At 37.1% G+C, this 18,630-nt stretch overlaps 2 protein-coding genes across 2 annotated transcripts; both read right to left on the reverse strand.

The window, feature by feature from the left end:
* Positions 1–539: 539 nt before the first annotated feature.
* On the reverse strand, positions 540–5,993 carry LOC139128295 (uncharacterized). Its single transcript, XM_070694094.1, has 6 exons — positions 4,939–5,993; positions 4,092–4,148; positions 3,464–3,574; positions 2,321–2,437; positions 1,098–1,233; positions 540–862 (listed from the first exon to the last, which is right to left on the reverse strand). Exons 1-6 carry the CDS (start codon positions 5,185–5,187, stop codon positions 540–542), a joined length of 993 nt encoding a protein of 330 aa, XP_070550195.1. The 5' UTR covers positions 5,188–5,993.
* Positions 5,994–11,697: 5,704 nt separating this feature from the next.
* LOC139128296 (uncharacterized) lies at positions 11,698–16,569 on the reverse strand. Its single transcript, XM_070694095.1, has 6 exons — positions 16,327–16,569; positions 15,488–15,544; positions 14,861–14,971; positions 13,714–13,836; positions 12,527–12,665; positions 11,698–12,293 (listed from the first exon to the last, which is right to left on the reverse strand). Exons 1-6 carry the CDS (start codon positions 16,567–16,569, stop codon positions 11,977–11,979), a joined length of 990 nt encoding a protein of 329 aa, XP_070550196.1. The 3' UTR covers positions 11,698–11,976.
* Positions 16,570–18,630: the final 2,061 nt, after the last annotated feature.

Genomic DNA, 18,630 nt, shown 5'->3' on the forward strand with positions numbered 1-18,630 from the left:
ATAATTGGATTTTCATATTTTTCAAATTTCTCAAAAGTGTTACGTGCCATATAGCTGAATGTCGCAATATTACAAATTACCATAAAAAACAAGAGTGTAACTAATTACTTAAAAAGAACTTCAGATGACCTTACATTTACAGATTATATCGACATTACTTCACCATCCAATTATCCTAAATTAGTTCCAATCATGTTAATTGTAACATTATAAGAGTCTGAGTACATATTCTTGCGTTTCTATTTTCTGTTCATTTTCTATTTTGACTTCAATGACCAAATTGATTGTCATGTGGATCATCACACGTTAGATGCACTGATCAGAGAATCTGCAGTGTCTAGATCAGCCATATTTAAAGCCACATGAACACAGTAGAAACATTTATTGATCAAGATTCAGAGCACGAGAAATATTGTGTCTAAGCTTCGTTCTCCACTAAAGGAGATGTCATATCATCGTTGACACAGTACTCAGCTGGAGCGGCAGAGGCAGCTTCGTTGCCGTCAGAATTTACGCCTGCGCCCTCTACGTTGGTGATGTCATTTCCTTGGTACTGTTGGTGTTGCTGGACCTGGGACTGTGGAGTGAGCAGCACTTGCGATTGCTGCTGCAGTGGCCCGGGTCTCTGTAATCTGTTTGTTGGTTATGTATGCTGCTGTTGATTGATTTGTGGCTGCGACAGTGGTTGGTGTACATGTTGCGGTTGTCCAAACGAAGGACTGTTGTTGATGGTGAGACATCTGCTGGGGTCGGTGCAAACAGGTATAGCCTGTCCTTTGTTGGTATCCTGGGACCTCCTGGTAATAGGGAATGGCGCAAGGTGCATTGGTACAGACCGTACTTCGTGTTGATCCGTTATAACCTGTTAGCAAAGTGCATTAAATTTGTCTAAACTGTTTGAGCAAACAAATCACAACACAAAAAAAGAAAAAATATTGTCAACAGTCATGATCATATTTGTAGAGAAATTTGTCGTCGTTTTTGTACATCGTTGTGCGCGCTTTCAAGATAATATCTGGATGTTCCATTTGTATAATCATCAAGTTCTATATCCAAATAACGTGAGTTACTTTCTAATCTTTACTATATAGCCTCACCTGTTCTTTGCTGTTCATGATGGAAGTTGGACGACACGACCCATGGATTATTAATCCCCGTTCTTTCCATGGGATCTTCCTGTTGAATGTTCCGTCTCTCATTGGGAACACCATAGGGAAACGTACGATTCAACAACTTTAAAGGAATAATATCATTCAAATTAGCATAGCAACTAGAGACAGTCCAGGATCGATTACTTAGACTTGGTTTAGGCTAAGCAATTAAAGATTACAATATGGCCGTTTTCAATCGAGCGAAAACTCACAACATACGGCATCCAGCCAACTAGCAAAGAAGCAACAGGCAGAACCGCTCGGCCAAATCCCCACTCTAAAAAAAGCGTGGTTCAACAACAGGGCTAAGTTGTTACATTTTTCTGACTACGACCGCTCCACACGTTGTAGAGTTCATGAAGCACTCACGCTCGTACACTCACTATCACACATCCGCGTACACACAGACAAAATAATCACAATACGTGGTGGAGTGGCTGTGCAATAGTTTTAACATTACCAGGAATCTTTATCAAAATCAGAGAAAATCATTTGAATATATGTACATAAAAGATCATAAATCAATACTTGCGAGAAGTATGTAGGCCAAATAACGTTTGAATTTCAAGATGAAAACATGGATTTAAGGAAGTTCGGTAAAATTTGCACAAAAAGGTATAACATAAAAGTAACTAAAAACTTTGAATAAAATATACAGTGGATCCGGACGACGTTTGGTATTACCCGCTCGGAAAAAAAACAAACTTGTGCACGTATGATAACACAAAGACAAACGGGGCTTCCATTGGCTCATGTAAGAAAGAAAAACAGCGCTATCATAGAAAGACTAGCATTGTGCAAGTAGTGAGTATTAATGCCATAAAAGGGGGTTTGAGGACTGTCGCATTAAAGTTGAAAGTTGCTTTCGTTAGCCGTATGTCAAAATAGACTGAACAAGTTAATATAACTTTCAGAGGGCGAGTAAAGGATTAATGCCATGCAAATAGCCAACGTCAAAAAGATCTGTGCAAGGACCAGGAATTTAGGGATGCCATTTAACAACAGATTTAATGTTTTGATATATTGAAACAGGCACCAAGAGACCAGTAGGTCATTCTGAATAAAATGAAATGCAGGACCAAACAGCTTAATCTCAGTCTGTACAAAGTGGATGTATAGTGATGTCACAAGAGATTCTATATTTTCGTTAATATTGAAAAATAACTTACGCTAAGAAGTTGGTTATGAAAGACAGCTCTACAACAGAAAGCTGATGAGATTACAGCAATGACGTTTTCTGCGACGGCTACAATCATCAAGAAAGAGTCTAATACAACTTGACCGATCTATGTAGTTTAAGAGAGTATTAAAAAGTCATTAGTAATAGTTCATTTGCCATGTGAGGTAGTAACCGAATATGATCATAGGAAAAAAAAACTACTCAATATTAGATATCATACAAGAGTGAACGTTTGATAAGATATCCATAAAGAACGGACTAAGAACTTTTATATTTTAATTCTTAAATCTTTGGAAAGAAAGCAACATATTTTAAGTTAGTGTAACTACAGGTGCAGGTGAATTTTTAAGTATAGGAAACGTCATGACAAATAAACTCCCACTTTACTCATGTTTACAAATGTTTTGATATGAATACACTCGACAGTGCGTTGCTGAAATATGATAGTGTAAATTCACTAACTGTATGTACAACAAATTATAACTTGTATTGTTTCCCATCGACAGACGCGCGCATCTTATGGCTGCCAAAATTAATTGCCATTAATTTACAAGAATTGGTAGTCGTTGAAAACTTTCAAAAAGTCCCCACGTGTTACAACAAAAGATGTACAGAAAGTAGCATTACAAATAAAGTTGCCCCTGTGTTCGGTGATGTCGTGTATCGAACGCTATGTTGATTCCACTTACTGTCACGGTGGCATATCAAATCGGGCGCATTTGGAATCGCAAAGCGTTAAAGGTATGCCGACTCGCTAGAGCTATTTGACTTAAGATACTTCTGATAAGACATACTTTTACTTGTCTTTATTTGATTTCTAGTCTGGATTTAATTTTCACCATCTCCATTACTTTACTTGTGATGAAGTAAAGCCTTTGTCTCTCTTTCATTTTTCATTACAATGTTAATGAGAAAGGCATCAATTATGATAATTTTAATATCAGACGTCATTTCTAGCTCCAAGTTACAGGTAAAGTCAAGAACTAGAGAAAATTAAAATGCCTCGGGATAATTTCCACTGTTGTCTCATATAGAGGCCACTTTTCAAGACTTGTTAATGTGCAGCAGGGTTATCACTACCCCCTCATATATGTAGGTGTGTCATGTCACGTCGATTTGTGTAAATACTTACATCAGGGAAGTACCAGTAATGATCCTCGTATATCATAAATACGCTCATGAGCAAAAGTACAGGCGCAAACAGAGATGCTGACACTGTCGAAAGAATCATTGACGCTATAATCTGCAATTATGAATAAACGGATGTCAGTCGTTGAAAATTATTTCTTCTTGGCTAAATCATTATTAATACATGGCATAAGTAGCTGACAAAGTATTGTTTTAAATTGCCATTGCAAATTGAGGAGGGTTTTCGTATATACATGTATTGATTTTGATCCAGAGTGAATTTCGTTTAATTCACGCATTCTAAAAGTTAGAGTTAGCGGACTCGACTGACCGCAAAGATTGATCAAAACCGAATTTATGAAAGAATGTATTGATTATCATCTTTCCATTATCCGTCACCTGGCCGATAACAGGTGCAACGTTTCATTTAACATCATAAAACTAGACACCAAACACCAGATTTTAAGGGGGCTGACCGGAAACAAAGAAATGTGCTGTAAATTGGAAAATTAAGTACTGTAATGATGGATTTCATAAAATTTAATCAACTAGCCTTAATGGTAAGTAAACCTATTTGTTTGGTTGTTTTATTAATATTTTCAGGGAAGCATATCTATTATAAGATAACTCACCAATCCATTAGCCTTTGTCAATGCAGCGAAGAGTCCAAATACACCGCTGACCAAGAACTGGAAAATTAAGGGATTGATGAGCCACTATTAATAAGAAAATTACCAAACTTATTCCTACTCCTTACGTTCCCCTTAAAATTAGAGGAGTACAAAAATTAAGCTCGAAAATTATTTATCTTATTTGTATTTAATTTCGCCGAAAATTTTTCCAGCGCATTGCAGATCTCCATCTTTGCTCCATGGTCATATATGCGAGTTGCAAAACAATTTAAAGGTACGTGAATCAGAGTATTCAATACACGCCCTATGATAATATTCAATACAGGAAAGGAAAGTACAGCTGCTGCATTTGCATCGCCTATAATGACTCAATTACCGTCATATAATACGCATGTGCATATCGGAAACAAGTATTAAACATAATTATATTTATATTATCTTCCTTAATGGTAAGTAAACCTGTTTGTTTGGTTCTTTAATTGAAGTTTTCAGAAAAGCATTTCTATTTTTAACATAACTTATATTGTTTTCCTAAACTTTTGAATAGTTCTTTCATAATTAGGAATAGAAATAGAATCACCATGCAAAGTTTTCTTATTTCATAGAAGCACGGTTCCGATATTGACAGACATTCGCCAGTGGAAGTACATCTATTCTCTCTTTGCTCCAAGGGAGAGTATTTTGTTTGCTAACGACAAGACGGAAATTTAATATTCTCAGCAAGTTTAAAATTGAGTCCAAATTATCTATAGGAAAGCCAAGCATTACAAGATTGTGTGGCGTCAAGAATCGCCGTGAAGCGGTATTTTTTCTTTACATGACATTAAGATAAAAATGCATCACTTACGAATGCGCCACACCATATTCCACAAGCGATTGTTGAATCAAAACATCCAATAAATATTGCTGTTATTCCCAAAGCCACGGCAATACCACCTAGAAGAAGTTGACACAAACTAAGCCCAGTGATGGTTCGATTGGCAAAGCCTGGTCTTGTACCATTCCTTGTTGTCCGTTGCAATTGCTGACTTAGAGATGTGTATGATTGCAGCCCTTGTACCTGCGGCTGGCTTGGTTCATCCCGCTGTGGTTGCATTATAACGAATACTCTGACATAAAGGTGTTAAAAACCGAAACAGATTATCATATGCTGTTCAGAACGCAGTGGTCAATCTTATTTTTGCACGCAATTAAATTGATAATATAGCCCTGTGTAAGAACATAGGTTTTAAGGTTATCATCTTGATTGTATGACCATAAACAAATTACAGCGAAAGAATCACCGTGTTTTTCCTTGTCGGTGTTCACTTCAAATGAGAGTACAAATAGCATATATCTATACCCCTGAACTGACAGACTGTGCTCAATAAGAGCTAATTACAAAAAGTGGTATTCTTTTGTAAGAGCAAGACCTAACATGTTGAAATATGGAAAATTAGGTCAAATCTCAAAGAATGATTAACAATGATAGTGGCATAAACGAATGGATGTGAACTTATGTAAACATGAACGTCTATTGGACAAAGGGGTTATGAGATACACGCATTCCAAGATTTCAAATTCGGAGTGTCAGAATTGGATAGTGTCATGTTTTATCAATCGCATACGGGAAGTTACATTTTAGATGAGGTCATGGGGTCAAATGCAAGCGACGATTTGCTACGTGCATAAAGTACGCCCAGTATGTCAGAACGCGGTACAAGGGGATATCAGTGCTCACAGAAGAGCCATATCGCCGAAGCCATTCACATGTACATAAGGTAATGTTGATTAGAACACTCAACGGGAGAAGCCATTCTTTATACAACAAAAACAACCTGAATAACAAGGAAATGTCAAAATATGTTTATCCCATAAATTTAGTAATTGATTTACAAAGTATTGCGTTAATTTCCATTTCACTGTCGGTAACAACACTAAATATTGATTGAAATAGGATTGAACATACAATTATCAATAATTACACCTTGTCTGTGGAGCACGTTGATGTACATAGCACTATGACATCCCACTTTCGATAATGCGATGCTGTAAACTCTAATCTAATTACCGTATCCATCGCTAAATATTTTCATGAAACTGTATAGGGAATAAATCAGCCACAACCTCTCACCACCATAAGTCAGCCTAACCCAATGCTATCAATGCCCAGTGTGAACCTGCTTACAGGGAACTGGGGTGAAAATTTAAGGTTTATGAAAAGTTTGATGACCACAGGTATGCCTAAAGACACGTTAAAAGGATCACAATGGACGATGATCGAATGACCCATCCTTGAACCTTATTCACCACCTACTTTGCACTACGAGGCCAATTTATGTGTACAGGCAGGGTACAAAAGTTAAACATTAGAAATTACGTGCTTACACAAGTTCATTAGGTGAGATCTATCAAAGATAGCCTCTAGCTTGTTCTCATTTAAATGAAAGAAAACTTCGGCCTTTGGAGCAAAGGTGACACCAGTATTATTGACTAGATATCTGTAAGGTTGTGGTAGGCAAACCTTTACCCTACTGGCGTAGCGCCAACACACACATTGAAACACCCTTGGACCAATAACGTACAGTGACATGTTCGGCAAAGTGACTTCATCAGATAAAACAAGATAGTATGCCAGTCAGTGATCGAACAGAATTACCGTTATTGTGGTGTTGCCGAAAAAAGCAACTCTATCGTTCAAATAGACAAAGCAACAGACGGATAGCCAAGCGTAAATTCGTTCGTTCTTCATGACAGCAGTGGACTATATCAGCAGAAGTGTCTTTTCTCATGTCGGCAATAAATTTACGTCGTTTTTTTGACGTACTTTTAAGATATTAGAACAGAATTTGTGATTCGTTGTCTTTTGGCTAGAGTATGTGAACTACATCTTCAAAAATGGATAGTAAAGGCTCTTCTGTTGTAATATTTTCTATTGTATTATATTGTACTGTAGTGAATAATATGAAACAGGATGCGTTATACAAAGATCTGATCTGATCTGACCTGATCTGATCTGATCCGATATAATATGATATGATATGATATGATATGATATGATATGATATGATATGATATGATATGATATGATATGATATGATATGATATGATATGATATGATATGATATGATATGATAATCTTTCCATCCTTATACAAGGGATCCTGTATTGCCCCACCTTACGCTATGCCATATTTTATTATGGTCCTGTTGTTCGTTCGTTTTGTTTGTTACAGTTTCTTGTTCTTCATTGACTTACTTGCACCGATTTCTCATTATCAGAATTTTTTAAGACATTGGAAAATAGCTGAAGTAAGAATTTTTATATTTGCATTCTTGGAGAGAAAGATAGCTATCTGTCAGAATCCGTTCCAATGTAATATTGCCACGTAGACCTTTGCTCTGTCAGATCAGATAGACCATAAATATTAAGCATTATTTTTTCTCTGCTAGATATTTTAAATCTATCATATTGTTAAGGAAATACTGTAATGATATCCATTTTATGTAATCGGGTTTTTGGGGACCTTTCTCTTCATAACAGGTCTTGTTAACTTATATTTACATTGGCTGTTCATACCAAACAAATTAATGAGCACCGTTCCAACCTCAACAGTGTATCTATGCCTCAAGATTACATGACAATGAAATGTTTGTGAATTCATGCACAAGTTTAGATAAAGTGGAATGTACCTTTTACATATTATGATTGCCTAGTATCCTTGGATAACGCTATCGCAGCATCGATATGACCTACCTGGCTGATATGATCACGCAATGTCAAGTCTTGGAGTTCCTTCTGTCCCTCTTAGGTCAGCGCTGAAATGGATGACGTCAGAAATATCTCTATCTCAACGAAAAAATGTTAGGAATTGCGAACCCTTATGAACATGTCAATTTCCGTTTCCTACGTTGGAACGTAACTAGTAAATCAGTAAGTGAATAAAAACTATGCTGTGATTGACCAAATCAGCCTTCCTTGCTATTAACTCGAACTTGAAATCATTTGTTTGATATTCTTCCTATGAGAAGTTCAGGGCACAAACTTGTCTTTCGTACTGCTTTACTGCAAGTATGATGCGCAACTCTAAACCGTCCATTAATAAGTGACACGATCCTAGAATATAACTTTATTCACAAACCTAGGAAAATATCTCGCATAGCAAGTTGTGAACAAAGCTTGGTCACCGACCGCTTTTGAATATTACTGAACCACACTTAAAGCTTGCAAGTAAACAAATTAACAAGCAAATAAACACAGCCCTCGCACTACGCTCCGATATTGCTGACATGAACATTTGGAGGGTTTCAAAGTAGCATCTCGCACAAATAGTACGTTCGATCTTATAATATAGTCCTTTCGTTGATCTTGTTATTAAGAAGGCAAGAAAAACAGTAAGGGTAGCTCAGAATGAATATGTTCTACCTCAACATTCAGCAATGGTGAGCTCGTTACGTCGCGTGCAAGACATTTGTTGGCATGGGGTGACTATTAGTTAGAACGACCTCAATGATCTTACATTCAGCTCCAAGTAATAACCCGGCTCGATCGAAAACAGGGGAGTTTGTGAAGCAACTGAGTCATGCAGTCTATGAAAGAAATACTTTTATTACATAAAAGCACCAAATCTCTTTATGAGCGATGGAATATAAGTAAACCATTCAATTACGACTACGTTCACATACATGTGAATGCGTGAAAGTGTACAAATTAGTACGTGACTGCTGTATTTTTATAAAAAGAGGAGGAACACGTGGAAATTTATCTCACAAATTATACTGCTGTGAAAGGCAGAACTCTACACAGCCAGTCTTAGTTCATATGGACGGACTGCCCATGAACACTGCGGAAAGTCCAACTTGTATCGAAGTCAGCATAGCAGTGTCTCGTATCTCCTCTGGCATTTCAGAGACCGTTGATAAGAAGGTTCAGAGTTGTAGCCCTGAAAACGAAGTGTAACCCCATTTACCACGTTTGTTACCGAAACATGTTGACAGATGATACCTACACACAATGATATTTTGAATGTACATATATATATATTTACATATATTTATGCATGCCAAGATTCCCCGGCACAAACGCTGTAGGTTCGAAATCATTTCCATATGAAAAGATACCTTACTTGAGGTGTGAACTGACTGTCAATCGGTGATTGCTCTACAAATATCACGGGTGATGTCATATTCATAAACATTGCGATCTTTTGTTCTACTTGATCGGTAGTTTATTTACTCTCTGGGGAGTCATAAGCCCTTAATTCGGTAATGCGGAATTTTTCCGCTCTCAGGGGATTAGTTTATCTACATGGTTTGTGCCGGCCAATTCCCTCATGTGAATGGGGGAGGGAGAAAGAATACACTCAATATGTTGAAACAATCCCTTCATTGGTTAATGTTAATAACATTGAAATTTTCCATGACATCGACGATATTAGTGTGAGATGATCGAGTAAAAAACTGAGAAGATAAATTTGAGGAAAGTAACTGGTGAAGAGTGGTCTCATATCTTCAACAACGACATGAAAAGGAGTCGTGAATTCAATGTGAAGATAAATGTGCTGTTGGGGAATAATCTGCTCAGTTCTAGCCACATCGATTTCGTGTTTTGTTTGAACCCAATTGTGTTTTTTGATCTGATGATATTGCCCATATGAATATTAAAGTCTTAACAGTTTAAGACAGACTTAAACTTTTACTCAAATTTTCTTCAAGCAAACTTTCAACCATTCTCTTTCAATGGAAGGAATAACAATCGGGGTCATCGTCCAACTTTTGGTTTTACAGAAGCAAATTACCCAACGTTTACCGATATTTGAAATTCGAAATGGCCGCCACCCCAGTGTCAAGGTAATAATTAAAAGCACGAGTTAAACAAAACTAAGCCAGTGAAAACATGACTTACTATCAAAGCCAAAAAATAATCCCCCCCCCCCAAAAGTGATAGAGTTGCTAATTTGTGATACCCGTCTTCTACGGTGCCTTACAACACTATCATTACTATTCTCATTGTTTAAAAAACTCAAAAATCGCTATGCGAAGTTAATATTAGAAGAAGTGTAAATTACCTCACATTATATTACCATGGCCTGTCCATCGCGTTTTAATTGGTCGAGCTGAACCACGTGACTGCCCCCAAAATACACAATAATGGTTTGTTTCATGCCCGTGAATATAAATAATATTGTAAACATAGTAGCTTTACAGCTAAAAGAAAATTGTGATTTGTATAAAGATCATAATCAGCCACAAAATAAAATGGAGCATTTGTGGGCCAAGTTTAGACGCTTTTTTCAAAACATCTTCGGATTTGCAAAATTTTTGCAGCGCGGGCACTACTCACTGACAGGTTATGGGGCCCCGTTGTCGTTCGCACCGGAAATTTTAGTACTTGTTGATGTTTTTTTTTGTGGGGGGGGGGTTTGATAATATGATGGAAATAACAGACTCCGCGCTGACAATAAACGTTTATTAATGGGCGCGGGCGAGAGGAAAGCCAAAATTAACGGGCTCGGCAAGCCTCGCCCATTAATTTTTGGCTTTCCTCTCGCCCGTGCCCATAAATAAACGTGAATGGTCAGCGCGTCGTCCGGTATTTCTATATTTATGGATGTAAAAGCCACTGTTTAGCAATAATACTATGATCAAGCTTGGAACTTCTACATAGTTATACCATGAAAACTAAATTTTAAAGTGACTATTGCTTTAATGTGTTAAGTCACTTGTGGCACTCCCACAAAACACATTTTTTAATGCCAATGGTCGATATTTGACGTGGCGACTGCGCGCGGATATCGATAAAAACATGTCATTTCCTGACCGTATTTTACACATCCCGAAGTTTAACGATCGTTCTGATTATGACCCGAAATCGCCCGACGGTTTGTTGTTGTGCTGATTGACGATATTCTAGGGAGTCCATAATAAGTTTGAACGACACAATTAATAAACCTTCCACTGCAAAGACTTTATATACAGCATTATGCCTTTACTTTGGGTTAGTTTTGTTTAAAACTTCTCCTTAGCTTTTGTCGTTTTCGTTATTCTCATCAGTTGTATTATATTTTTAACCAATACCACATAGATATCAGTTTTTACCTTTAAAATATTAGCCGCCTCTGATGACTACATTTTGTCGTTTGCCACACGGTTACGCGTGGTTCAACACATAGCGGCCGCCGTGTGGTATGCATCTATGCATACCACGCGGCGGCCGCTATGTATCAACCGCACGTAACTGTGCTAGTCACCTGTGCGAATTCTGGTGGAATCAGCAAACTTTGTTTTTTCGTTTTCTCCGAGTCAGTAAGACTCGGCTTTCTTCCGCCGGGCATGACCGATCACCGACGCGAGTGGTACTTACAGCTGCCAGCGTAGACTCGTACTCCATAGCTTAGTTGACTGTGGCCCCAGTGCCGAACGTTCGATGTTCGGAAGCTGAATTTAGGTGGACCACCGGAATTCAAACTTTTACTTGTTTTAGGGCATGTATTTATTGATACCTCGTGATTCGCGCGCAGTCGCCACGTCAAATATCGACCGTTGGCATTAAAAAGTGTTTTAAAAATGTTACAAGTGGGAGTGCCACTTTAAAATTTAACATTATGAGCGTCTGACTACATGTTCTTGCGTTTCTGTTTTCATTTTCTATGTTGACTTCAATGACAAAATTGATCGTCATCTGGATCATCACACGTTAATTGCACTGATCCAAGAATATGCAGTGTCTAGATCAGCCAAATTTATGAACACCTTAGAAACATTTATTGATCAAGAGTCAGAGTGCGAGAAATGTTGTGTCTAAGCTTCGTTCTCCACTAAAGGAGATTTCATATCATCGTTTACACAGTACTCAGCTGGAGCGGCAGAGGCAGCTTCGTTGCCTTCAGAATTTACGCCTGCGCCCTCTACGTTGGTGATGTCATTTCCTTGATACTGTTGGTTCTCCTGGGACTGTGGAGTGAGCAGCACCTGAGATTGCTGGTGCAGTGGTCCGGTCTCTGTAATCTGTTTGGTTCAGCATGCTGCTGTTGATTGATTTGTGGCTGCGACAGTGGTTGGTGTACATGTTGTGGTTGTCCAAACGAAGGACATAATTGCTGTTGTTGATGTTGAGACAAACAGTTACAGCCTGTCCTTTGTTGGTATCCTGGGACCTCCTGGTAATAGGGAATGGCGCAAGGTGCATTGGTACAGACCGTACCTCGTGTTGATCCGTTATGACCTGTTAGCAAAGTGCATTAAATTTGTTAAAACTCTTTGAGCAAACAAACCACAAAACAAAAAAGAAAAAATATTGTCAACAGCCATGATCATTTTGTAGAGAAATTTATCGTCTTTTTTGTACATCGTTGTGTGCGCTTTCAAGATAAGATCTAGATGTTCCATTTGTATAATCATCAAGTTCTATGTCCAAATAACGTGAGTTCCTTTCTAATCTTTTCTATATAGCGTCACCTGTTCTTTGCTGTTCATGATGTAAGTTAGACGACACGACCCATTGATTATTAATTAGCCCCGTTCTTTCCATGGGATCTTCCTGTTGAATGTTCCGTGTCTCATTGGGAACACCATAGGGGAACGTACCATTCATCAACTGTGAAGGAATAATATTATTAAAATTAGCATAACAACTACACACAGTCCAGGATCGATTAGTTAGACTTGGTGTAGGCTTAGCAATCAAAAGAATACAATACGGTGTTTTCAATCGGATGAAAACTCACAACATACGGTATCCAGTCACCTAGCGGAGAATCAACAGACAGAACGGCCTAATTCCCACTTTAGAGTAGTTCAATAACTGGGCTAAGTTGTTACAATTTCTGAATGCGACCCGTCCATATATTGTAGAGTTCATGAAGCACTCACGCTCGTACACTCACTATTACACATTGCACACACAAAAAATAATCACAGTGGTGGAGAGGGTGTGCAATAGTTACATGGCCGGGAATCTTTTCCGAAATCAGAGAAAATCAGTTGAATATATGTACATAAAAGATCATAAATCAATACTTGCAAGAAGTATGTAGGCTAAATAACGTTCGAATTTCAAAATGAAAGCATGGATTTAAGGAAGGTCGCTAAAAGTTTGCACAGAAAAGCTATAACGTAAAAGTAACTAAAACCGTTGAATAAAATATACACTGGATCCGGAAGACGTTTGGTATTATTACCAAACTTGTGCACGTATGATAAACACAAAGACAAAAGGGGCTTCCATTGGCTCATGTAAGAAAGAAAAACAGCGCATTCATAGAAAGACTAGCATTGTGCAAGTAGTGAGTATTAATGCCATAAAAGGGGGTCTGAGGACTGTCGCATTAAAATTGAAAGCTGCTTTCGTTAGCCGTATGTCAAAATAGACTGAACAAGTTAATATAACTTCCAGAGGGCGAGTAAAGGATTAATGCCATGCAAATACCAATGACAAAAACGTCTTTGCAAGGACCAGGAATTTAGGGATGCCCTCTAACAACATATTTTGTGTTTTAATTTATTGAAACAGGCACCAAGAGACCAGTAGGTCATGCTGAATAAAATAGAAAGCGCGAGCAAACAGCTTAACTTCTGGACAAAGTGGATGTGTAGTGATGTTACAAGAGATTTTTTGTTTCCGTTAATATTGAAAAATAACTTACGCTAAGAAGTTGGTTATGGAAGACAGCTCTACAACAGAAAGATGATGAGATTACAGCAATGACGTTTTCTGCGACGGCTGCAATCATCAAGAGAGAGTCTACCGCAAGTCTTGCGCTCAGCCTCTATATGTAAATGTGAGAGAGTATAGAAATCATCATAAATATTTCATTTGCCATGTGAGGTAATAACCGAATATGATCATGGAAAAAACTACTCAATATTAGATATCACAACACAAGAGTGAACGTTCGATTAGATATCCATAAAAACGGACTAAGAACTTTATATTTTTTAATTCTTAAATCTTTGGAAAGAAAGCAACATATTTTAAGTAAGTGCAACTACAGGTACAGGTGAATTTGTAAGTATAAGAAACATCATGACAAATAAACTCCCACATTACGCTATCGTACTCATGTTTACAAATGTTTTGATATGAATTCACTTGACAGTGCGTTGCTGAAATATGATAGTGTAACTTCGCAAACTGTGAATTATAACTTGCATTGTTTCCCATCAACAGACACGCGCATCTTATGGCTGTCAAAATTAATTGCCATTAATTTACAAGAATTGGTAGTCGTTGAAAACTTTCAAAAAGTCCCCATGTGTTACAACAAAAGATGTACAGAAAGTAGCATTACAATAAAGTTGCCCTATGTTCGGTGATGTCGTGTATCGAACGCTATGTTGATTCCACTTTCTGTCACAGTGGCATATCAAATCGGGCGCATTTGGAATCGCAAAGCGTTAAAGGCATGCCCATACTATTTGAATTAAGATTCTTCTGATAAGACATAATTTTACTTGTCTTTATTTGATTTCTAGTCTGGTTTAATTCTTACCATCTCCATTACTTTGCTTGTGATGAAGTAAAGCCCTTTTCTCTCTTTCATTTTTCATTTCGATGTTAATGAATTATATACAGAGCAAAGGCATCATTATATAACTTATCAGACGTCATTTCTTAGCTCCAAGTCACGGGTAAAGTCGAGTACTCGAGAAAATTAAAATGCCTTGGGATAATTTCCACTGTTGTCTGATATAGAGGCCACTTTTCAAGACTTGTTAATGTGCAGCAGGGTTATCACTACCCCCTCATATATGTCGGTGTGTCATGTCACGTCGGTTTGTGTAAATACTTACATCACGGAAGTCCCAGTAATGATCCTCGTATATCATAAATACGCTCATGAGCAAAAGTACAGGCGCAAACAGAGATGCTGACACTGCCGAAAGAAGCATTGACGCTATAATCTGCAATGATGAATAAACGGATGTCAGTTGTTGAAAATTATTTCTTCTTGGCTAAATCATTATTAATACACGACATAAGTAGCTGATAAAGTATTGTTTTAAATTGCCATAGCAACTTGAGGAGGGTTTTCGTATATACATGTATAGATTTTGATCCAGAGTGAATTTCGTTTAATTCACACATTCTAAAAGTTAGAGTTAGCAGACTCGACGGAGCGCACAGATTGAGTAATACCGAATCTATGAAAGAATGTACTCGTTTTCATCTTTCCACTATCCGTCACCTGGCCGATAACAGGTGCAACGTTTTCATTAACATCATAAAACTAGACACAAACACCAGATTTTAAGGGGGCTGACCCGGAAACAAAGAATGTGCTGTAAATTGGAAAATTAAGTACTGTAATGATGGATTTCATAAAATTTAATCACTTGCCTTAATGGTAAGTAAACCTATTTGTTTGGTTGTTTTATTGATGTTTTCAGGGAAGCATTTCTATTATTATGATAACTCACCAATCCATTAGCCTTTATCAATGCAGCTAAAAGTCCAAATACACCGCTGATCAAGAACTGGAAAATTAAGGGAATGATGAGCCATTATTAATAAGAAGATTACCAAACCTTTTCCTTCTCCATACACTCCCCTTAAAATTAGAGAAATACAAAATTGAGCTCGATAATTTATTTGCTTTATTTGAATTGAATTTCCCTGAATTTTTTTCCAGCGCATTGCAGATCTCCATATTGGCTCCATGGTCACATATTCATGTTGCAAAACAATTTAAAGTTACGTGAATAAGAGTATTCAATACACGCCCTATGACAATATTCAGTACACGAAAGGAAAGTACAGCATTTGCATCGCCTATAATGACTCAATTACCGTCATATAATACGCATGTGCATATCGGAAACAAGTATTAAACATAATTATATTTATATTATTTTCCTTAATGGTAAGTAAACCTGTTTGTTTGGTTCTTTAATTGAAGTTTTCAGAAAAGCATTTCTATTTTAACATAACTTATATTGTTTTCCTAAACTTTTGAATAGTTCTTTCATAATTAGGAATAGAAATAGAATCACCATGCAAAGTTTTCTTATTTCATAGAAGCACGGTTCCGATATTGACAGACATTCGCCAGTGGAAGTACATCTATTCTCTCTTTGCTCCAAGGGAGAGTATTTTGTTTGCTAACGACAAGACGGAAATTTAATATTCTCAGCAAGTTTAAAATTGAGTCAAAATTATCTATAGGAAAGCCAAGCATTACAAGATTGTGTGGCGTCAAGAATCGCCGTGAAGCGGTATTTTTTCTTTACTTGATATCAATACAAAAATCCTTACTTACGAAGACGCCACACCATATTCCACAAGCGATTTTGAATAAAGAACATTCAATAAATATCGCAGTTATTCCTAAAGCCACGGCAATACCACCTAGAAGAAGTTGACAAAAACTCAGCCCAGTGATGGTTCGATTAGCAAAGCCTGGTCTTGCACCATTCTGTACAGTCGGCTGCAATTGCTGAGGGGCGTACGATTGAAGCCTTTGTCCCTGGGACTGGCTCGGTTCATCTCGCTGTGGTTGCATTATAACGAATACTCTGACATAAAGGTATTAAAACCGAAACAGATTATCATATGCTGTTCAGAACGCAGTAATCAATCTAATCAATCAATCAATCTAATTTTGCAATTAATAGGCAATTAAATGATAATATAGCCCGAACATAGTTTTTCAGGTTATTAGCTTGATTGTAAGGCCATAAACAAATTAAGGCGAAAAGAACCACCATGGTTTTACTTGTCGCCGAACAAGGATAGGAAGCTCGGTTCATGTCGCTGTGAATGCATTATAACTTTTACTCTGGCAAAAGTGCTAAAAACCAAAACGGATCATCATATTTCGTTCGTAATACACTTAGTTTTCCACCCAATGTTTGCACGGATAAGGCAATCGCAAATTAGCAATATACCCCACTTAACATTGATTATGATTAAGTAATAATGCAAAGACAAGATCACGATTTCTTTTAATGAATGTGATGTTGTTGTCGAGATGTAATCAATTTTGCCGTCATGAGCACCGCACAGACACGATCTTGCCTGTGATATCATGCGTATTTACGGCACCCTCAGTTATATGAGGGGTAGGTGGAGGAGGAAATAGGAAATGGTAAATATTATACAAATCTGCAGATAGAGAGGCCTTAATTTGCACATATAGCCTGGGATCCATTATTTGAAATTTTCAATTTGTTTAAAGATTTTAGAAACGTTCACAATAAAACGAATTATAATAGCTATACCACAATATGTGAATTTTTAATTTAGTAGGTTTAATAGCTAAATGTGTACACAATAAATTGCACAGATTACATATCTTCTGGTGTGTGTACATTCATCTAATTATCCATGTAATATATACACTGTATGTGATATGCGATGTATATATGCATTCGCCCGCATTCCAAGCAAGAGCCAATAAGGCTAAAGTACACGTATGACGCTCGACGAATTCCATATCTAACTTCAAAGGTAATTATACTTGACTAGAGAACTATGATTGAAAGTGAACACTTTTTACAAGACATTTCTATATAATATCATTCAAAATAAGAATTTCCACCTTAGAAGATTAGCTTAATTCTGTGCATTTAAATCTGCTACATTATTGATTTGAACGTACTTGACTATGTTAGGATGGTTATACTTTTATGTGTGGGCAACAAATATGATATTGACATTTTACACAGGGTGTCTCTTGGGAAAGCTAATGATTTTTCCAAATGAATACAAAATTAGTTATATGTTTGCATCAATATATGCTTGGTTGTTGGTATGAATGTACTTCACTAAATTAGAGTGGTTAGAAGTGCATATGATCTTTGAATTCCACACAAAATAGTCTGTTCACTGCAAATGAGAGTACAAATATATTGATCTATATCCCTGAACTGACAGACTGTGCACAATAAGAGCTAATTACAAAAAGTGGTATTCTTTTGTAAGAGCAAGACCTAACATGTTGTAATATAGAAAGTCAGGTCAAATCCAAAGAATGATTAAAATGATAGTAGCATACACGAATGGATATCAACTTAGGTAAACATGGAAGTCTATTGGGCAAAGGGTTATGGGATACATGTATTCCAAGTTTTTCAAATTCGGAGTGTCAGAATTGGATAGTGTCGTTTTTTATAAGTCACATACTGGAAGTCACGTTTTAGATGAGATCAAATGCAAACGACGATTTGGTACGTGCAAAAAGTACGCCAAGTATGTCAGAACGCGGTACAAGGGGATATCAGTGCTTATAGTCTCCCTGGCACAGAAGAGCCATATCGCCGAAGCCATTCACATGTACATAAGGTAATGATGATTATAACACTTAACGGGAGAAGACATTCTTTATACAACAAAAACAACCTAAATAACAAGGAAATGTCAAAATATGTTTATCCCTTACATTTAGTAATTAATTTACAAAGTATTGCGTTAAATACAATTTCACTGTCGGCAACAACACTAATATGGATTGAAATGGGATTGAACATACAATTATCAATAATTATACATTGCTTGTGGAAAACGTAGATGTATATAGCATTATGATATCTCACTTTCGATAATGCGATGCAGTAAACTCTAA

Source organism: Ptychodera flava, unplaced genomic scaffold, assembly GCF_041260155.1.
Source record: "Ptychodera flava strain L36383 unplaced genomic scaffold, AS_Pfla_20210202 Scaffold_48__1_contigs__length_985763_pilon, whole genome shotgun sequence".
NCBI lineage: Eukaryota > Metazoa > Hemichordata > Enteropneusta > Ptychoderidae > Ptychodera > Ptychodera flava.

Bases quoted from the DNA above. Each gene is read 5' to 3' on its own strand.
- LOC139128295 (XM_070694094.1), bottom strand. From the start codon at position 5,187: ATGCAACCACAGCGGGATGAACCAAGCCAGCCGCAGGTACAAGGGCTG. The intron at 4,149-4,938 runs GTAAGTGATGCA...TTAATTTTCCAG, and splicing joins GAATATGGTGTGGCGCATTC to TTCTTGGTCAGCGGTGTATT. The intron at 863-1,097 runs GTGAGGCTATAT...CTTTGCTAACAG, and splicing joins TCATGAACAGCAAAGAACAG to GTTATAACGGATCAACACGA.
- LOC139128296 (XM_070694095.1), bottom strand. From the start codon at position 16,569: ATGCAACCACAGCGAGATGAACCGAGCCAGTCCCAGGGACAAAGGCTT. The intron at 15,545-16,326 runs GTAAGTAAGGAT...TTAATTTTCCAG, and splicing joins GAATATGGTGTGGCGTCTTC to TTCTTGATCAGCGGTGTATT. The intron at 12,294-12,526 runs GTGACGCTATAT...CTTTGCTAACAG, and splicing joins TCATGAACAGCAAAGAACAG to GTCATAACGGATCAACACGA.